General features: G+C 37.2%; 1 protein-coding gene across 2 annotated transcripts in view; it reads right to left on the bottom strand.

Annotated features, from left to right (window-relative positions):
* grm8b (glutamate receptor, metabotropic 8b) overlaps positions 1-20,891 on the bottom strand; it is an 83,182-nt gene that overhangs the window by 19,609 nt on the left and 42,682 nt on the right. For both annotated transcript variants that reach the window (XM_027020741.3, XM_035523807.2), the window contains 3 exons: positions 11,257-11,392; positions 10,481-10,635; positions 10,096-10,233 (listed from right to left, as the gene is read on the bottom strand). In XM_027020741.3, coding sequence (XP_026876542.2) covers positions 10,096-10,233; positions 10,481-10,635; positions 11,257-11,392 — 429 coding nt within the window. The remainder of the gene's footprint in view (positions 1-10,095; positions 10,234-10,480; positions 10,636-11,256; positions 11,393-20,891) is intronic.

The following is a 20,891-nucleotide window of genomic DNA, read 5'->3' as shown; positions in this document are numbered from 1 at the left end:
CATCACTCTGCCAAAATTAAATATGAAAATCAGATAAATTATGAATTAATTCAGCAGATCATGTTTCATGATGTGATTAATAAAGATAAGAACACAAGGGGTTGGCTCTGGAGCACACTAGATCCACACATTAAATCCATGTCCATTCATTTCTATTAATGGACTGTCATAAACAATGGTTTAAGAAAAATATGGACCAGTTTGTCATATTTAGGCCATGGGATGTCCACCATAAGCAGCCAGTTCTCGGGCTGATTTTGATTATTTCATTTTAAGATTGCAGCATTTTCTTCACTGGTTAGTTACTAATGGGAGAGCGCATAGGTCCTCATCTTTGCTGGTTACTGTTAGTTCTCAGTTGGCTTCTTTTTTATTACTAGCTGAGGTACTTTTATTATTGTTCTCGAAACATTCAAAAGATTTGTTAGACACATTACATCAGTGACTGTATGGATTGTTTGCTAAAAGCTTTAAAATAGTCAGATGAATCACAGTGCAGAGGATGTCAAGTACCCTAGTCCATGCGCCCTCACTTATGTGGATCTGGAGAGCATAGTAATTCTAAAATGACTCAAAGCCTCTCTAATTATCATGGAACATAATAAGCAGACACAAAGAACCAAGCTGAAATATATATATATTGGCATTGCTTTATCAGATGTTTATCAGTGAAGGCCATGCATGCACCATTCTGAAAGAGAAAACAGCAGATATTGTCAACTATCTTTTTGTAGAAATTTGAACGTACTATACAAGATGCACACAGCTACCTGCACTCCTGAGTGTTAAACACTGAGCTGGCCTGATGAACTGTTGTTGTTGAGTATTATCTGTCTAGAAGACAGAGGCTTGGGCAGGGAGAGGTACATTTTCTAGCTTCGTAAAAGAGCCAAAGTGAAGTTAAAGGAAGGACAAAGAGAACAAGGACAGTGTGCCAAAAGACAACATTGTTGGCACTGCTGTTTTAACAGAAACAATGATTAACAGGTGGAATTGCTCTGGGAACCTGGTGGAAATACCATCTTATTTATTGTCTGTTTGATTAAGTTTCATGGATCCTAGCACTGGCTGTTGAGCCATGAAATATTTTTAAAATCCCCATGTGCATTCTATTGACTTAATTAGACAAGCTTGGTTTTGGTAGATGGATTCTTGTTTAAGAGGCTTGCTGCTACTGATGAGGTCTCTCAATCAGGCAATGATGGAGCTTAGACAGCAGCTGACTCTCACTGGCATAAAGTAATTGATAAATTTTGTTAATGACTTACCTATTTTCTACATTACAACATTAAGTGCTAAGTAGTAGCCTAGGACTTTGGGCTACTACTCCAAAGATTCTGGGTTCAAATCCCAGCTCTGCCATGCAGCCAATGTTGGGCCCTCGAGCAAGGTCCTTAACTCTGTCCTCTTGGCTCCATGGATGTCATACAGTGGCTGACCCTTGCTCACAAAGAAGCCAGGATATGTAAAGAGAAGCATTTCATTGTACTGTATGCATGTATATGTATATATTACAAAATAAAGGCATTCCATCTGACCTAGATCACTAAATATTTACAGTGGCCATAAACAAGCAAATGTGTAAATTATGAGATGGAGTAACTGTTGATGAAGGAAGGACAAGTTCAGTGTATATTGTTTCACAATTCAGTGGAAATAGAAATTAGACAGCACAATTGAATGTGAATAGGATGGCAATATTACCCTGCTCCCTGGAAGGATGGGTAGCAGCCCAGAGAAAAACTGTCAACACATGGAAACATATCTGAAGTAGCTAATAAAAATCTCACACTTGGGGCCTTCTGACTTAACACCACATGAAGGCATAAAATAATTAGTATCAAGATTTCATTATGTAGGACTTCTGATAAAATTGCAATGCAGTTTCTAAAATGACTCTGATGGTATTGTTTCATGGTTAGTCATGTACTCAGGGAGTGTGATGGGAATGCTACCTCCACTTTCATCACCCCTGTTATATAGGCTCAACATCCTTGTTTGACAAAAACTAAAAAAGGAAGCAACCATTTCACTTTCGATATGAATGTTTGCTATAGGAGATGAGAGCTAGAGGTGTTTCCTCCTTGGTTTAATTTGACAACATCAACAGTTTCTGCATGGCTCAATTTCTTGCAATAATACTAGTGAGGTTAGAGAATATAAGGAGAGTGAGCCATCAAATTTAGCTGTAACTGACAGAAGATGCCGAACAAAAAGCATGCAATTTTTGCAATTTTGTAATTTCCAAGAAAAAAACAAAACGAACGATGTACTTTACAAAATGCCTTCTAGTGGTCTCCACTTTTAAGTCATCTTTGGCTCACTAACAGTTCTTCCCCTGACACCCATTTTGCTCTCAAATAAAGGGCAAAGGGCCATTACAGGCAGGGCACATTGCCAACACGAGAAGCAGGGTGAAAAACATCCTGTTTAGATGCCTTTGATATGGAAATGCTGTGAATCACAATGGTGAGAGAAAGTAATGTGCCATCAAACAGGCTGTATATGCCTAGTGTCAAATGCAAACTTTCAAACACACCTAAGTCCATTTCTGAGTATTTGTACAAGCATTTCTGGCCATTAGCCTCAGAGCGAGAAGACAATGTTAATAGTTCTTAAACATACAGCTACTCTGCAGTGCAGAAATAATGGTCAATAGTGCATAAACCTCTAATCATATTTATAACCCCTGTCCAACTTGCTGTGACCCTAGTGTACTATCTCTCAGACACAGAAAATGAATAGATGTTGCCAGATCTTTTCCCCTTCATAAGGCAAGGTCATAGCCTCTGGAATTCTCCAAATTAAAGTGTGATCTTTGGTCAATTATTGAGATACAGAAATCTTTAATGGATCTGGTATAAGGTATAATAATTCATAAACTACTTTGTTGTAACTGCTTTAAAAGAATTGTTCTTGATCTCGTCTAGATAGCCCTCATGATTCTGCAAGATACCATTTCAGGAAATGGAGCATTATTGCTCCAGCTTGAAAAGCAAAGACATCACAGATTTGGTAATGAGTCTCTTTGCAATTTTATGTAGCTAAAGGAGCTTAGAAACTTTTATGCCAAGCATGGAATTTTCCATTACTATAAGCAGCTTTTCAATTCACAAGCGTTCTCACTTTCTGAGCTTCCAGTTTGTCCCCAGCAGACTGAATAATATGAATCAACAGAAGAACAAAATTTTGTTACCCTTTATTTGATGTGAGTTCTGGATTCAAGCATTTTAGAGTCTGAAACTGCCAGAACTGAACCTGCAAACTAGTGCAAAGGAACTCATTTTTATCAGTAATTATTCAGTTGCAGAGGAAACCTTGTAGGCGGGCTTCTCCTTTCTGTTTTTTTTTCTGCTCAGCATTACAGCACTGTATCATTTTTGCAAGTGCTTAAAATGTGTCAGACATTTCTTCTAGATGAATCTATACAAAACCTTTCTTAATTTGGCTGCATATTCGGAGCTCAGAAGATAAGCAAATAGTTTATTCCAAGTCATTTTCAGACTCTCAAAATAATTGTTTGACAATTAACTCAATATCCACTGAAATGTAAGTTTGCATTAAAGTGTAATTACTACTCAGCAAAGTACAAGCTGTGTCACTGAATGAAGGAACACTAAGATTTAACCAATGACCCAAACTCACCAAGTGTACAAATTACAGGGTGTGAATAGAGCTAAGTCAGTTAGCAGCATTGAGAGTAAATTTATAAGTAAAAAAACCTTTTTTTGAAATCACATACAGTACACCCCTAGCGTCAGATTTAAAGGATCCACAAACAGATTTTTTCCATTAAAATATAATATTATATCAAACAATGAATGAATGTTACTTAACAGTAACAAGCCTTTTACAACATGATAAAGAGAAGGATAATGGGAGTCTCATGTGTGCCCATTATTATTTATTATTCAACATTCAAATTTCTGCCTATTACGTTTGTTTTACAATCATGTGGCCTAACACATGATATCCAGTAAAATGCATAATTTTGCTCACTCCTTTAAAATCATGCTTTTAATCATATCAGTTCTAGACTCTGAACATGGTGCCATACCAATATGCCATCCAAATATGAACATTAAATTGACCTTCCTCAAGAATTCTTTAGAACAAATGTATTATGGGTTTATACATAAGATTTTTTTTTTTTTGATGCATAACACTTCCATTACAATTTTGAGATCCTGTTTTGGTTTACATGACTGCATTTCCATGTGTGTGGCACAAAAAGAAGCAGCTGAGGCAGATGGATGAGCCAAGCAGACAGCTACCATTTCCTGGCACTGTTGGCCCATTGTCAGAAATTCTTTATTGTACAACCTGGCATGCGGCAAGTATTGCATGGTCTGACGTTCCACTGATTTATATCGCATACATTGATCCCCACCTCCAGGTCCTACAGATGCTGCTGCAGGTACAGCATGCCATCACAGCATGCTCTACTGAGCTTCTGCAGCTGGGTTTCTTCACAGTGGTGAAGACATGGCCTGCTGTGCTGGGAGCCTTAGGCAGTCCAGATTACTGCTGTGTTATTAGCTTTGCGTTGTGAGCCCATACCTGCTCCTGCATAGTAATCCTATTATTACACAATCTTATCCTACTTCACTTCTCATTTATTGCTTACACGTGTATTCAGTTTATTCCTCCTCCCCCCAAAAGAAATCATACTTCTATTTGCCAACATTATAATATATAATTTTCTTGTCATGTTCTTCAGTGCTGGCCAAATCTCTTTTAAGAGGGCAGTCTTAGATAGGATATTAACTTGAATTAATATAAAATCAAATAAAACAAATTCTCTGTAATTTGTGATACCAATCTAGTGAGGATGGTGCAGATTCAATAATATAAAAAACATAGAGCAATATGATGAATGTGACAAATTAGAAAATTAAGCCCTAATAAGGTAGGGGTAGCTCAGTAGGTAAGGTAGTTGACTTATAATTGGGAGGTTGCTGGTTCAAGTTGCCACTAGTGGGAACCTGACCAAGGCCCTTATCCCTCAATTGCTCAAGTCGTACTCAGTCATAATTGTAAGTTGCTTTGGATATAAGTGCCAGGTAAATAAAATTTAGGCCTAGACTTCAGTTTTGAAAGCATTTACTGTCATCTAACCTTCTATATTTGCAGAGATAACATGTCTGGTTTCTTATGCATTATAAGTGGTATGATGACACAAACACAAGCAGTAGGCTTGTACACAAACACAAGCAGTAGGCTTGTACACAAACAGGGTAGTAAACACAAACACAAGCAGTAGGCTTGTACACAAACAGGGTAGTAAACACAAACACAAGCAGTAGGCTTGTACACAAACAGGGTAGTAAACACAAACACAAGCAAGTCAGCATTTTGAGGGTACATTTCAAAGGGTTTATCTGATATTTATCAGCAAGCTTGTCTCTCCCTCATCCCTCTCTCTCTCTCTCTCTATCTGTCCCGACTTTCTCCCTCTTTCTGTCCCCGTCTTGCACACTGGATACTGAACAGAGGTCATGCTGAATCAGCTGTTTGTCCTGCTGTATGATTACTCAACATACATAGAAAGGCTCTGATAAAAGACATCTATTCAGCCCTCTTAAACGCAGTCTCAACATGATAATAAAATTCATTTAATCCACGGTTGCCTAACTCAGTATTTACAGTCCTAACAAAATATAAAACAAGAGAAGTCAACTGTCTTTGATCCCCCTATCACACATGCCTTATCACTGCACATTTTGAAGCCCTATTTTATTTGTTGAACATGTTTCTGGAGGATTAGCCCAAAGTGGCTATGTTATAGAAAATCCTCAGTATCAGCTAGGATTACATTCTATTGTAGACTTGGGGACATTGTAGTCAGCACACTGTAGCACTCCTCTGTGTGTGTTTCTGAGGCTGTGTGTTTATGCGTGTCTGTGTGTGAGGGTGTGTCTGTGTGTGTGTGTGTGTGTGTGTGTGTATGTGAATATAACTGTGCTTGTCTGAGAACTTTACTGTTGCACAGCATCCGTCTGGATTTCACTGTGTCTGTTTTTGTTACATGACAAAGAGACAAAAAGAGCTTGTTATTGCCACACTTTAATGATCCCCTCCCACTCTCCTTCTTAAAGGAAAGATGATAATATTCAGAGTATCTGTCAGTATACTGCTGAAAGAAGCATCCATTTGAGCAATGGAAGACTACACATAGACCAGAAAGAAAATGAAAGTGAGAGGAAGACAGAGAAAAAAGAGAGGCAGAGAAACAGAGCGCTATGGACTGATGTGCTCCATCTACTGCTATGTAATTATTCTCATTATGTCAAATAACTGTGCCAGAACAATAACCATGCATTCACAAAAGAGCCCCAAACGTTCATTTGCTCTCTGCAGCTCTACCCGTGTGACACAAACAGGAGAGAAGGGGGGAGGGCTGGCAGTTCAGTTTTAAACAAAAGGGGAGAAAGTTCACTCTTCAGCAAGATGCATATATGAGCTACTGCGTGTGAACAAGTAGGGTGGAAGAAAAAAATGCTATTTCCTCTTAGTGCATTTGCCTGCAAAAAAAAACAACCACTAAGAAGGTCAGTGGGTATGTTACATATAAAAGGAGCCCACTTACCTAAACAACAATAACAAAACAATAATAATATTATTTATTTATAATGTATTTTTCTAGTATTCAAAGCACTACAGAGTATCAAAAACAATTACAACAAATATGGGACAAAACCAAAATCCTTCCACAAGAAATAAACACAAGCAATTTCAAACAAGTACAATAATTAACAATATGTAAAACAAACAAACAAACAAAAAAAAACAACTATCACAAGGTGACATAATTAACTAAGAATATTGTGACATCTTCCACAGTCTATAGTCAGAGGAAGTGGAAAGGGACATGACAAGGACTCCCAGAATGCCATATACCTCTCCATCGACTGATTTAGTTCAATTACATTTTTAAATAGCTGCAGTTGTTGATAGTAGGATTGTGTGAATGCCTTGGCTTGTAGTTCAGTTGGTGTTTTAAGGGTGTGTTAACCTCCTCATGTATGCTTATGTTTTGTTTGACTACTACCCTTTCCCTTTCGTAAGTTCAGTCCATTTTGGTTGTTCTGCTTGTTTGCTGTTACAGTTTTTTCTTATTTGGATACATACTGTGATTGAATAATGAAATTGATTCCTTATGCTAAAATCCCATAATCATACAATATTTCTTCATTATAAACTATAAACACATTTTTATTGCATCAACACAGTTTGCGGTTCTGCTGCACTCAGTTTGCAAATCTTTGCACACACACCTCTCAGCACACTATGTGGTTCTCATTTTCCTAAACAATGGCATCACCAGTTAAAACTCCATATGCAAAATAAACTAAATAATAATCCAACATGTGAAAACACAGTACATCATAATTATTTACGCAGTTCTCCCAATTGCCTGGGGCACATACAGTTTTTTTTTTCTGATTGGATATCCACATTTCTCCAAATATTACACATATTTCCCAAAACTAAAAACTCTTGACCATACAAAACTAAAAGCTCTTAACCATACAAACTATTCTCAAAACCTTAAACCTTATTGGAACTCTACTCACTCTCTTTAAAGCCAAGTAATTCAGAGAGAAAACCATAAACTTATACTGTGTGCTGGAAAACACAAAACACATTTTATCAAAATACAGAAACCTCAAAAACAGCCACTGAATAAACCAATGTAACTGTTCACAAATCTACTGCTAAAATGCAATGTGAAAAAAAACAAAAAAAAAACAAAAAAACAATGGAAATGCAATAATGCAGCAGTACTGCATGTTTTATTTATGTAAATAATTATGATGTACTTTCACATGTGGGACGATGGTTTACTTCATTGGCATACAGAGTTTTGATTGGTGACACCAGTGTTTAGAAAAGTGAGAAAGGTGTTTTTCAAATGAGAACCACATAGTGTGCTGAGAGGTGTGTGCAGAGTTTTGCAAAATGAATGCAGCAGAACTCCAAACTTTGCTGACTCAATAAGAATGTGTTTATAGTTGTCAAGAAATATTGTATGATTATGATATTTTAACATAAGGAATAAATTTCTTGATGTATCAATTCAGTGACAGTGTGCATCCAAATGAGCAAAATTGTAAACTCACATAGTGATTCAGGAAAAAATAAAACAAAGACAAAACCCCAACGAGAGGAACGAGAGGAATAGGCAGAGGAAGATGAGGAGAGGAAGAGGACAAGTAAGACAGAAATTTTTACAAAGACATTTGAGCAATTCTTGAGGATAGTGTCATACCTGTAAACTATTGGAATAAGAATAAGGGAAGCTTGGCAAATTTGTGGTCTAATCCTCATGATTGCCAAGAAGATGCCTGACATTGTGGGGTTTTTTGCTTGTTTTTGTTTAATGTAAATATACTGTAAACATGCAGTACTTCTGCAATACTGCACTGTAATACTGGAATACAGCAGTTCAGAAGTTTGTTTGTTTTTGTTTTATCACATTTTGTTGAATAGATTTATGAAGTCATATGAATGTAAATACTGTAAATGGCTTATTCAATGGCTGTTTTTAAGTTCTTTTTATTCTAGCAAAGTGAGTTTTGTGTTTTGCAGCACACAGCATAACTTTGTGGATTGTGTGTGTATTCACCTGCTGCATGCGTTTTGTATTCTGTGTGAATTATTGGAATTTGAGGAGTGTGTGTTGAGTTTATCAGTCAAAGGTGAGTTTTTCTCTGCTTTGAGTTTTTAGTTTTTGGGAAATATGTATAATGTTTGGAGAAATGTGTAAAACCAATCAGAAAAAAAAATGACTAAAAGAGTCTTTGAAAACTAAAAGAGCCTTTGAAATTTCCACTGAGCATAAATGTCTTATCAGGACTCTACTTATGCTACAGTACATAAAAGTAAAACAAATAATAGGCAAGAAATTAAGTAAAATACAAGCAACAATCAAAGAATGAAGTTAAAGTCTATGAAGTCTTATACAAAAAAAAGTTAAGATCAAGAATCTAAATCTGAATCTGAAGTTAAAAAGATACATCTTCAATAATTTCTTAAAGCTTTCAATTGTGGGGGGCAATTTGCACACCAGAGTAAAATGCTGATGAGGAAGGTATGCGTAAGAACATGAGCTGCACAATTCTGCACTTCTTTTTACTTAAATAAAGAAATAAACACGTGTTGCTCTTTTAGACTACATTTTGTGACAAAAGTGATATCAGATTAGCAATATTGCATAATATAACAACATATTAGATACATTTTAATATGTGCCTCAAATGTCCGCTGATTGCCAATAAGGACGCCAAGATTCCAAACAGGCACAGAGTGCAACCAAAGTGCCATCAGTAGAAAAGATGATATCATTCTCACATTAAATTATTGACATCTGGGTACTAGTTGTATTAACCTTTATTTGAGGTGAAGTACCGTCTCACCCCTGGTATCTCCAAACCTGGACAACAACTCTGGCAACTTCAGGTCTTCAACAGCCTAATGGGTTCTGGCTCTAATACTGGTCATTGCTGCCAACTATTGGACCAAGCACACTAAGATCAAACAGCATCTGTGCGCCTGAATATTTTATTGCTCTGTGGAGAGTAATGCGATTTTTTCAATACAAGGGTCAGGTTAAGTGAAAGCATTGTTTAAAGTTGCTACATACTTTTAATGACTTCAACAGTTGGACTCCTGCCACTCAGTGACACATTCAAGGTGATAAATGTTACTAACTTGGAATGCTCACACAACAAGAAAGAAAACTTTAAACGGAAAAGAACTAAATACAATGTGAGGATGATCTGTTCATACCTGTGTAATATAAGAATGCATTTATATCTGTGTACTGTTTGAATGGTATTTTCTTACATATGTAATGAGAGAATTATGTGTTTATACTTTGTGTAATGTAACGTGATCTAATGTAATGTGAGAATGATGTGTTTATATCTGTGTCAGAGTATGATGTTCACACCTAAGTAACGAGATTATCATGTTCATATCTGTGTTATGCGAGAATGTGTTCATACCTCTGTAATGTAAGAATGATATTTATATACCTGTGTAATCTTAAAATGTGTTCATACCTGTGTAGTGTGAGAATGATGTTCATACCTGTGCACTTTTTAGGACTGCCAAGACGCTTGCCATGCATGCCCAGCTTGCATCCAAAATTCTCCTCCCAGAATTCAGCAAACCACACATTCCTTCGGTTGTTTGAGAGCGAGCGGCTTCTGAAGTATCTGTCAAAAGCTGGCGAAGGACATGAGGAAAGAAGTGCAATGCTTTCAGTGTCTTGGGAGAAAAATCATCACACATTAAAACTATGGCACTTATTACACTGTAACCTTACAATCATAAAGAGTAACTCATAAAGCAGTTACAGTCACAACAGAGTGCTATCTCTTTATGGAGATCATAATTTATAAAGAGTGGTTAGTGGCAGAGGTACTGTAATTTTTGTGTGGTCTGAGTTAATTAGGTCTGCAGCAACATGTACCATCAACAGAAGCTCTTTTAGGCAGGATGGTGATGGCTCCCTCTGCTACTTTCTCCTGCTGGACCACAGGGGAGATCTTTGAACCCCAGCTGTCTGATCCCACCCAGAGGAAATGATCCGTCTGATTGGTTCGCTTAGCAGCATCAAGTACGCGTCTGAAAAATAACCAGATACAGACATACTGCATGCTAGAATTTATAAGGTGGTGTTACTGATATTTACACAAAAACACATATGTATACTTTGTTCACACAAGCATGTTTAAGCTATTTGTATTTGTGATTGAAAGTTGAATTTGTTTAAATAGATTTCAAATACTCAGGTTTATGATTAAATCTAAAACTGTTTGCTGGCCAGTCTTCAGTGGTACTATGCCCATTCACAATGAGTTTTGGCTTCTTCTACTTATTTGTGTGTTTATGTGTGTGTGTGTGTGTGTGTGTGTGTGTGTGTGTGTGTGTGTGTGTGTGTGTGAGTGTGTGTGAGTGTGTGTGTGTGTGTGTGTGTGTGTTAGTGTGTGAAACACTGCAGCTTATGTTACTATATGGCAATCTAGAATTGCTTATGCCTTTGACATTTTCTAGATCTAGCATGTATGTAGCATAAAAAATTATTTTTTGCGTTTGGAATCAACTGCTAATTGTTCTATAGGCCTACACTCAGGAAACCACTGATGAAAATATTGTCAGTGTGTGGACCCTCAGAAAAGATGGGTACAGAACACCACTTCCTGTTTTTGCTATGGGGAAGGGGAAAGCTCTATTTGGTTGGCACACCTGATATCATCCTCATTTGCAAACATAATGACAGCACGAGCATTTGGAGTTTCCAGCAGTCGCAAGATGATCTTGTCAAACTCTCCTGGCCTGGGCTCTCTGGGGATCTTCAGAGACTGTGCAATACATACACCACCTAAGGAGAGGGGGAAGTGGGGGCAGGAAGGAGGAGACAAAGAGTGAGAGGGAGGGAAGTGAAAGAGGGAATGGTGTGCACATAAAAGTGAGAATGGAGCCACAAGATGGGAATGTGAGGTAGTGTGGGAGGAAGAGAGAAAAGGAGATAATGGGATGTTGAGAACAAGAATGTGTGAGAATGAAAGTATGAGAGACACAGAGAGTGGCAGATACAGACAGGAGAAAAAGAAGAAACAGTTAGAAATTCAAAGAGACATAAGGGAGATGTGAGAGGTTCGAAGGGAGAAAGGAGGAAGAGCCTTAGAATCTGATTTTGTATAGCAAGAACACTTTGCATACAAAGTAGATACAGCAAAAGAAAAATAAAACTATTCGGTTCTACTTTCAACATGCAGAATTTTTTTTTTACATTCAAATGATATCTTGGCTGAGATGTTCATCTTGTTTGCTCATCCTAATGCAATTCATACAGAGCAGCAGTCTTCTTCAAAACACAGCACAGAGAAAAATCACATATCCTTTAATTCATAAAAACAACATGCTGTTGTTTTTACAGCATTCCACAAAAGAGTCACTTCAAAATATGAACTACAAGCCTCTCAATCACTATGTTGTCTTCTCAACATTTACAAACTTATAAATAAACAACTAAGGATGTCTATGTAAGGAATATGTAACTTTTTGCATGTGTCTTTTTATCCAGTTAATTATAAATTACTTTCACATATTGCTGATTATCTGTATTCAAAAACATGCATGTATTTTCTTTATAACTGATTAAGCCTTGATGCTGGCTTGTCAGAAACCTCTGCTTCTATTCTTGAGCCTATATACAGCTAATAATTAAGGGAGTAGTTTGTTCTTTGGGGAGAAAATGTATTAACTTTCTTCATGTATATTCTTGCAGGATTTTAATAGGTGCTAAATGAAGCAAAGACTAGCTAAAACCATTTTATGCACGAAGGTAGGTTTCGAGCATTTGACTCTTTTTTTTGATAGCATTTGATAGTTTAGATAATTAAATTGACCCCTAAAAAAATAATCTGAAAATAATATCCTCTGATTTCAGTAAACTGATGTGTATTTTTTTCTAAAGTTAAGGCATGCAATTTAAAATTAATCTGAGAATTTAACTTGCCTACATGCAAGTTGTATGTAATGCAAGTTGTAAATGAATCTGGAATAGACAGATTCCTTTTTTTTATTAGGAAATCATTCAATAACATGTAATATAATCCTATCAGTCCTTGGAAATTATGTTATAATCTTCATGAATTCTGCTTCTTCAACACTGAATGTTGTGTCATAGCAAACTAGTTGCCTTTTATCATAGTGCATCGATTTCTATTGCTTGCCACAAAACCCATCAAAGTGACTTGTATTGTGGGCTGGCCATCCATGACAAAAGTAATAAGGCATCATCTTGTCTTGTCTGCCTATGACTACAACCCTTTTCATACTGCTTTCAGTTGTCTTCAAAACTACCAAACATCTTGCTAAAAGGTCTATTTAAATTTTTGGTTGAATACCAGCTCTTTTATGTTTTTACTTTATTCTGACTCTAAATATAATTTTAGGGCCTACTCTAAGATAAGACTATGGGCTTTTTCAGTTTTTCTCAATTGTTCAGGTGCACTTCCCAGAACGTTAACTTCAGTTTCAAAACTCTACCTTAGAACCTTACACATTATTGCAGCTGGCCATGGCACTATTCCATTTGTCATTGTTTTTATACAAAATAACAACAAACATGTGAAAGTGGCTTCTACAAAACATTAAATATATTTGTGATTGGAAATGTCCTTCATAACGAATTCTGTTCTTGTTAACTGGCTATTTCACACAGTGATTGACTGCATAAATCCTGTCATGCAAAATACTATGTACCGCAACCATTGTGTTTATACCAAAGCAAAAGGTCAGGCTGTCACAAGAGAGTTCTGTGACTGACTTCCCCAGTACATTCCCAGCAACTGAACAGCAAACATGTACACCTGTTCCTGACTCCATCCCACAGGTGTAAATTGTTGGGTAGAACCACAAGCACATATAAATGTAAAAGAGTTCCAGTGCACAGTGTTGACGAGAATGGAGCAGAAAGTTGGCATAGACCTAGGCAATACTTGGTCATGCAAGAGGGAGATGTGTTTGAGTGGGTGATGGCATAGTAAAGGGGAGAGAGGAGCATGGAGGACAGGGAGAAGGCAGAATATTTCTCCCGACATCCAGGCTACTGTCATACACCACGTCGTTAAGCATGGCTTAAGTACGGCTGAGGCAGGTTGAAGGTGCAGCTTCAGCTAAGTTCGTGTTGTGTGGGATCAATAATATGAATGTTCAGGAATGAAAACAGGTGTGTGAGTACAGCATATTCCACAATGTATCCATATAGACTACATAGTGTTATGCTGTGATATGAACTTTCAGACTGTACTGTACAGACTAAGTATATATATTTTTCATTTTTTACATATGAACTACTACCCCATTCCGGTGGCCAAAGCAAAGTATTCACACCAGAACAGGAGACTGAAAGAATCAACATGGTAAGAGCAAACAATGCCATTACTTTTCGAGCAATTCAGAGACCTGTAGTGCAAGATGACATCATCTTCCACATCACCCCTCTGAGCATCTCCACCACAGAAATCTCAAGAGGAACACAATGTCAATGAAACAGCTGTACAAAGATCTTTTTAAAATAAATAGTGAAAGAGTAAAGGAGCTGAGATACTTGTATATATAGATAAACCTTTACAGTAACATCCCTTCTTTCAATGTATCTGAATATACTTTCAGACCAAGTAAGAACATGTAGAATATATGTCTACTGTCATTGTATTGATGTTAGATGTATCCTGCAGTATTTGGGTTTGATGTGATCGATCGTGTGTTTGTGTGGCATGAAGAGTCAAACATCGTGGCAGAAACATTATAGGTCAACAAGCCACCATGGATGTTTCAGTCAACATAAGTGTGTGCTGCTGTCTCAGAGAATGGCATCATCCACCATGTTCCAACCACTGACCCTACTACTCAGAATGTCTTCTTGATTTCTTCGGGGCCTTTACACTGCTCTCATACCTGAGAATGAAAGGGAAGTGGTAAGACATGACTTGCCAAACTATGTGGTAATTTGGGTCAGTGTCAGTTTTCACCACTATAATCTTGTCAGGGAATGGCTTGATGCCCACCTGCAATTGTCAGTGGAGTTTCTACCATCGTATTCACCATTCCACAACCCTACCGACGAATTCTTCTCAGCATGCAGGTAAAGGCATATGATCACAGCCCTGAAATCAGATGTCATTACTTGAGGCTGTGAATGCTGGTTCTGGGGACAGCAGAGCTGAGCACTGCAGATTGTTGGCTGCAACAAACAAGGTTTTTCCCTCTTTGTCTAGGAAGGCAGGACATCAGGTGTGATGGCGATGAACTGTTGTGACCCAACAGAGGCAAGACGAGATGTACCATGACTAGCACAAAGAATTCTGATATATTTAGCTTTTATTACATCAGTATTTGCAGAATGATTAAAGAATCCTCTGGTACAGAGTTTTTAGTGATTGACTGACTGTGTGCTTTGCTGTATGAAATGAAGGTTTGGAATGTTTAAGGTTCTTTTGCATGGGTGCTGTGAGAAATACTTTTGCTGTTGCAGGGATTGCACCTAGAATGTTAAGAAGGGGTTACCTTTTCAATAAATACATCTTAGAGATTTAGAAAAAATGTAATACCTGTATAAATAAATATAAAAATAAAGTAAAATAAATAAATAAAAAGGCACAGAAAGACAGAATTCTAAAATATAGATGCACTCTGAATTACGTCTGATATGTCTTTGTTAGATTACAGTTAGATTAGTTTGACATGTTCTGCTCAGCTTTAACAGACACAAGCACGCTCACATTCTCTCATTACCATCTTTCTCTATTTCTTCCCAGGCTGTCCCTGAGCCTTTTTGGAAAGTTTTAGTAAATATCATTTGATTTGGAGACAGGGCGAGCTTCAGTATTACATGAGAGCCCATAATAACCCTCCATCATCTCCCTAGCACCCCATTACAACATTAGCTCTCCTCTCTCTGCCTCAAACACTCATCTCCCCACTGAAGCTTGTCCCTCCTTGTTACAGTTCATTTAATGAGCAGCTGTGGTAGCTCCATTCTTCCTGCATTCCTGGCCTTACTTCTCCTTCAGGGGTTGCACTTCCCAAGCACAGTCTTTTAAGGACGGAAGCCAATCTTTGTTTTTGACTCTTAAGTTTTGTCTAAATTTCTGTGTTTTCTTTTATTTTCATCCCAGTAAACATTATGCATTATACATGTGTCCTGTACTTCTGTAATGTGTGGGTACAGGTTATGCATGACAAAAATGCGTGATAGGGTTCTATGGGATTTGTTGGGCAAATGGCAACATATCTGTATGACCTAGTTCTATGAATGGACTGAGTTTGATCCACTGATTATTCAGATATTCTCTGGGTAATTTGCTGCCATATGCATTTCACCCACACACTTGGATCAGATTACTGATTTAGGAGAACTACCACTCATCCGCTAGTTTGAACAAAGCCATAAGATTCTATATGCAAACAAGCAACAAAAAAAGGTATTTAAGTACCTGTATATTCAGTAACCACGTGAGATCTCACAATTGCAAATTCATAATTTGCATGTTCCAATCTGTATAAAATGTTGCCAACATTTAATGTAGGGCTATTTTCAGACATTTTGTACCTCTTCTCACAAATCATTTTGATTTTCTTGGTACCAAATCTGCATGTGCAGCTGAGGTCTATGAAAGTGCCAGTGACACATGTCACTGTGCTGCTACATCACAACTTCTACAACAGTACTTGAGACATGTTGTTCTTTGTCAGCATATATCTTGTGGCCTGGAGCACACTACCAACATTCAGCCCTAAATCAGAAATGTCCCAGGGTGTGAACTCTGCTTGGCAGGGCTAAAGTATATTTCTGCTGGTTTCCAACGAGCTAGAAAACATCAGCCTGAACAAAATCCCATTTCCATACTTCTGAATAAACAATTACATAATCTACATGTCCATAAACCACATTTATACTAAATTAGATTAAGGGTGGTGTAATTAGAAATCAAATTCCTCATGCCATGGTGCACAGTAATTAAATAGGCAAATGATTGTGCCTCATTGAAGAGTCCAGGGTTTAAGAATCACTTTCACTGATTAATACTCTAATTCTTTTATTATTCAATCATCAAGCATTTGACACAGAACAAATGACCAGATGTAAAATTGTGCCATCTGAGAGTTTGATAGCAAGCACCAGAGTAACATATGCAGGGTGGTTAATGCAAATGCAATGGTGAAATTTGTAGAGGGCACGTGGTCCTACATCAGTATGAATATTAATCACGGCATTCCAGCAGCACACCACAATTATATGCATTTGCTTTTTCAGGTGTCTAAAAATGATGTACATTTTGGTACGACTAATGTAGGCAATTTTCATTTTTAATAGACAGTTTTCACACCCATTATGATTAATTGGAGATGTGTTTCTATCGCTTTGTTCTGTCAGCATTCAACATCTGACACGAGGCAACAAGATGCCAAATATTTCAGCACTATGAACTGAAACCACATGTCAATTCATGCCAAAGCAGCAAATGTCTCACATACTTTTAGGTGTCATTCTGTTCGACCGAGCATGTTGCCTTGATATTCACAGCACTTTCACAGTTTGTAGATATTTTCAGCCAAGCAAATGCTACAGGACAATCTCTCCTCTTTCTCAGGCACGAGTAAACTGGCCAGCTCACTAAAGGACTGGCAGACAGCGTGGGAGCAGAGGCTTTGTGCTGAACACACAAATGGCAGCAGCGATTCACTCCTGCGTCAGCCAGTACACAAACACACTCACCACATTGTGGATGTGACTTTAAAAAAAGACAAGGACAGGACCAAAGAAATTAAACAGATCTTCTTGTACCAACTAGAACCTTCCATATTGAAAAAGTTGCCTACACAATGTGTTATATATAAATATTATATACTCAACATAGCCTACACTTAAAAGAAAAGGGTACATTTCTAACCTTTTCATTAATTACTAAATGATCATTATGAGAACTGCAAGCACACAACAAGTTATTGCATTATGTGCTGGGATTAAAGATAACATCCTAACATCCAGAAAAGGACTATTGCATTTTCTTCCAGTCTTTCCTTTTTAAAGAAATGACAGAATTAGCAGAAGGTGTCTACATTTTCTTTCCTAGTCATAACACTGAGCTGTGTTTTACAGTACCTGTTCAAAAGCTTTTTATATCATGAGAGAGGAAGCTTCAGAGTGTACTACCATAACTCACAGTATTACCCGAGCAAGGTTGGCAGATAACTCTGAAGTGGAGTGGCAGTGAGTTAGCACCTCTGACAAAAATTTCCCCAACCTGCAGTTTTTGATCAACCTCTCATAGCTAATTGTTGTGGAAAGATGTTTGGCCAGGAATAGTGACTTCTGTAGTGAAAATGGGTTTCTGTGATACATTCAGCAATGAAATTATTAAAGTTCTGTCTGCAACTTTGGGTGACTGAAAATGTCAACTGATATCAGCTGTTGCAGGTCGGAGAAATACAGAAAAAGGCAAATTCTTTATATAGAAGGGGTGCTGAATAAAATGGAAATACAGTAAAGGGGCAGCAAGTAGCAGTTTCCAACTTCACGCGAGTCATAACACTATCATATCGTGTCTTATTGCTTCACTGCTTGTCAAATGGCTGGTCACATGACAAATTAATATTAAACATCAGGTCTAAAGAAAAGAGTACACTGAAAAAAGAGTACACTGAGTTTTCCCTCAGCTTCTATACTATCGTTCTCATCAACATGTAAAATGTCACTTGTTGCTGTTTAAGCAGTATTAATTGTACTACTTCAGCAGGCTTTAATAATAGTGTACAGTATGAAAAGTATGCTCTATGTTGCCCACATATGTGGCTCCAGCCAATCTTATTCCAGCCTTCAGATCTAAAGTATAGGTTCAGAAAATGACATCTTTCCCTCTCATCTTCCATGAGAGAGCCAAAAGATCCCCTCTCTTCATGTTTGGCAAAAGGCTGGGGATGCAATTCATCTCCATTACACATCCCCAAAGAATATGCGAGTGGGTGTAGAGACAATTTTCAACCAGGACAGATTGTTTTCATAGCGTCAAAATGACAGAAAGCTGTTGTGTGCCTAATGCAAAGAGATGTGTAACTGACTGGTGTTAATGTCTTTTCTGAAGGTGTCAAGAGTATGAATATATTATCAGCACTGTTAATACATTTTCATGCAGTTTCTTTCTGCATGCTACCTCTAATTGCCATAAACAGTTTATTTTTAATATTCATTATGTTAGCCATACCAAATGTTTAGAATAAATGTGTTAAATATTGACAGTCTAAAAAGCATACTATTGCCTACTGTAAATGCCTTTATTTGCATTTAAATGAAACTAACTCATACTAGCTACTTACAATGCTAAAAAACTGAGGGGTCTGGTTAAATCAAAGCATTTCATTAGAACTCTTATGTAACATTATTCAAAACAGAAACAGTTTCGTCTAGATAAAAAAAAAGAAACTGCATGTCTTGTGTAAGCTCAATTTTGACAAGGGAGAGATTGATTAATGGTTACCTTTTGTTATAACTAAAAAAGAACAAACTGAAAGCTTTATTGTACACCAAATAATTTACTAGCTGCTCAGTAAACAGATCCATGTTTCTTTATAAAATAATGAGTGATTTTATCTACCTTTGTTTTGCTGTGGGCATAAAACATAAGAACTAAGAAACATTTTGATATTCTTTCTCTCTGCAAACATTTGATTTAATTTCCTTTTGCTTTCCTTGCTTCTGTAATTTTCTTTCTTTTTTAATTTTTAAAGAAAATGAATGAAAATGAAAGTAGTGAAGTAGTGTGCCAGTATTCATCCACGAACTCCATCTACAAGGCAACTGAATAAAACTTGTCATTTGTTTGTGTTTAATTTGTGCTCATTTTGTATTGTAAAACATTTGTTTGTGTCAGTTTGTTTTTAAGTCATTGTAAATTAAAGCCCAGGAGAGAAATCACCACGAATTCAATATGTAATATGACAATTTATCAAACAGGTACAAACTATTTTTAAAGCCCATATCAGTAGCAGCAGAGCACACACAGATGGCACTAATTTAGTTAGGTTTTCAGAATGGTGTCATTGTTGAATAGGGTTTAATATACTGACATCACTCTCTGCCTTATAATAACATACTGTCATAGGACATTATAATATATCAAAAACCAAACCAGAGTGCACAGCACAAAGTCATGGCAAACTAAGTTTAACAGTTTCATTGCAGATGGGGTGCCAACTTCACAGAGGTCTCCCATCTTCTTATAACCTTTTCAAATGTTTAACACCTTCATCATTCTTCTACTGCGAAAATACAAGAAGTGTATCGAAATCAAAGAGGAATTAGCATTAGGGCCATCCAGTGTATTAGGTTTAAATATTTTATTGATCTGTAACACATTCTCAACCTGGTAAGTGCAATGCAGTGCTACTGTTCTGTTCGACTTTAACAATGCACTGCACCTGTTTGTTCTTCTTTGATTCATCCAGGTCCAACAAATTAGTTCCGTAATGAAACACTATTCTGACTGAGACAAAATACTACCCAGTCATTCACGGTGTAACTGATCCCTGAAACCATTTAGTTCACAGATGTTTAGCAGATTTAGGACTGCAAAATTGATATGACTGTCCTTTTTTAAAAGTACCTTGTTTTATCACTGAACTCTAGATACAAATGTTTCAACAGGTAGTCAATGTAGAATTTGAAAGGCTTCTGCAGTATTTGCTATGCTCATGCTTGCTGGGAGTGTGCTCTGTGGAACCATTTGCTCAGATGTTCTACTGCCTTCCCTTTTGACTTTATCTTGTCCACTCAAAGTTTTTCTAAGCCATTACTGTTTTTTCTTTGATGCCTTGTAATCCCGCGATGCCACTGTGATTTCAGGACAAATAGCCCATGAAGCATATAAGACTTTCGTCCTCGACCACACATCACTGTGCCTGTCAGCCATTAATGAAACTGCACAAAGACTCATCACTTTGATTAAATCTGTCAGCCTGGAACAAGATATACAGTGTAGTCATATATGCTAGCAGAGGGGTTTGTGGAGTGAGACAGATACACATTTCATAGAGACAGGTAACATTAGCCAGTTGCTTGAATGTATGTTCCACACCTGACAAATCCTTATGCATTGATATCTTTCTCAGTTCCTCTGTCTCGTGTATGCTAATGAGAATGTCAATGATAAATGCACAAAGAATAAAAGGTCAGTATTTTAGAGCATTAATTGACTTTAAACCTGCACATGGTTTAGGTTGGCTACCACTTTGATTACAGCTGACCAATGTCACCATCCCGTGCCCCATTTAGACACATGTGCTCCTCTGGCGACTTTAGACACGCCTGCAAT

Source organism: Electrophorus electricus, chromosome 4 (genome assembly GCF_041902795.1).
Source record: "Electrophorus electricus isolate QZ-2024a chromosome 4, ASM4190279v1, whole genome shotgun sequence".
Lineage (NCBI taxonomy): Eukaryota > Metazoa > Chordata > Actinopteri > Gymnotiformes > Gymnotidae > Electrophorus > Electrophorus electricus.
Note: the sequence above shows the minus strand (reverse complement) of the source record. Positions and strands in the feature narration are given on the sequence as shown.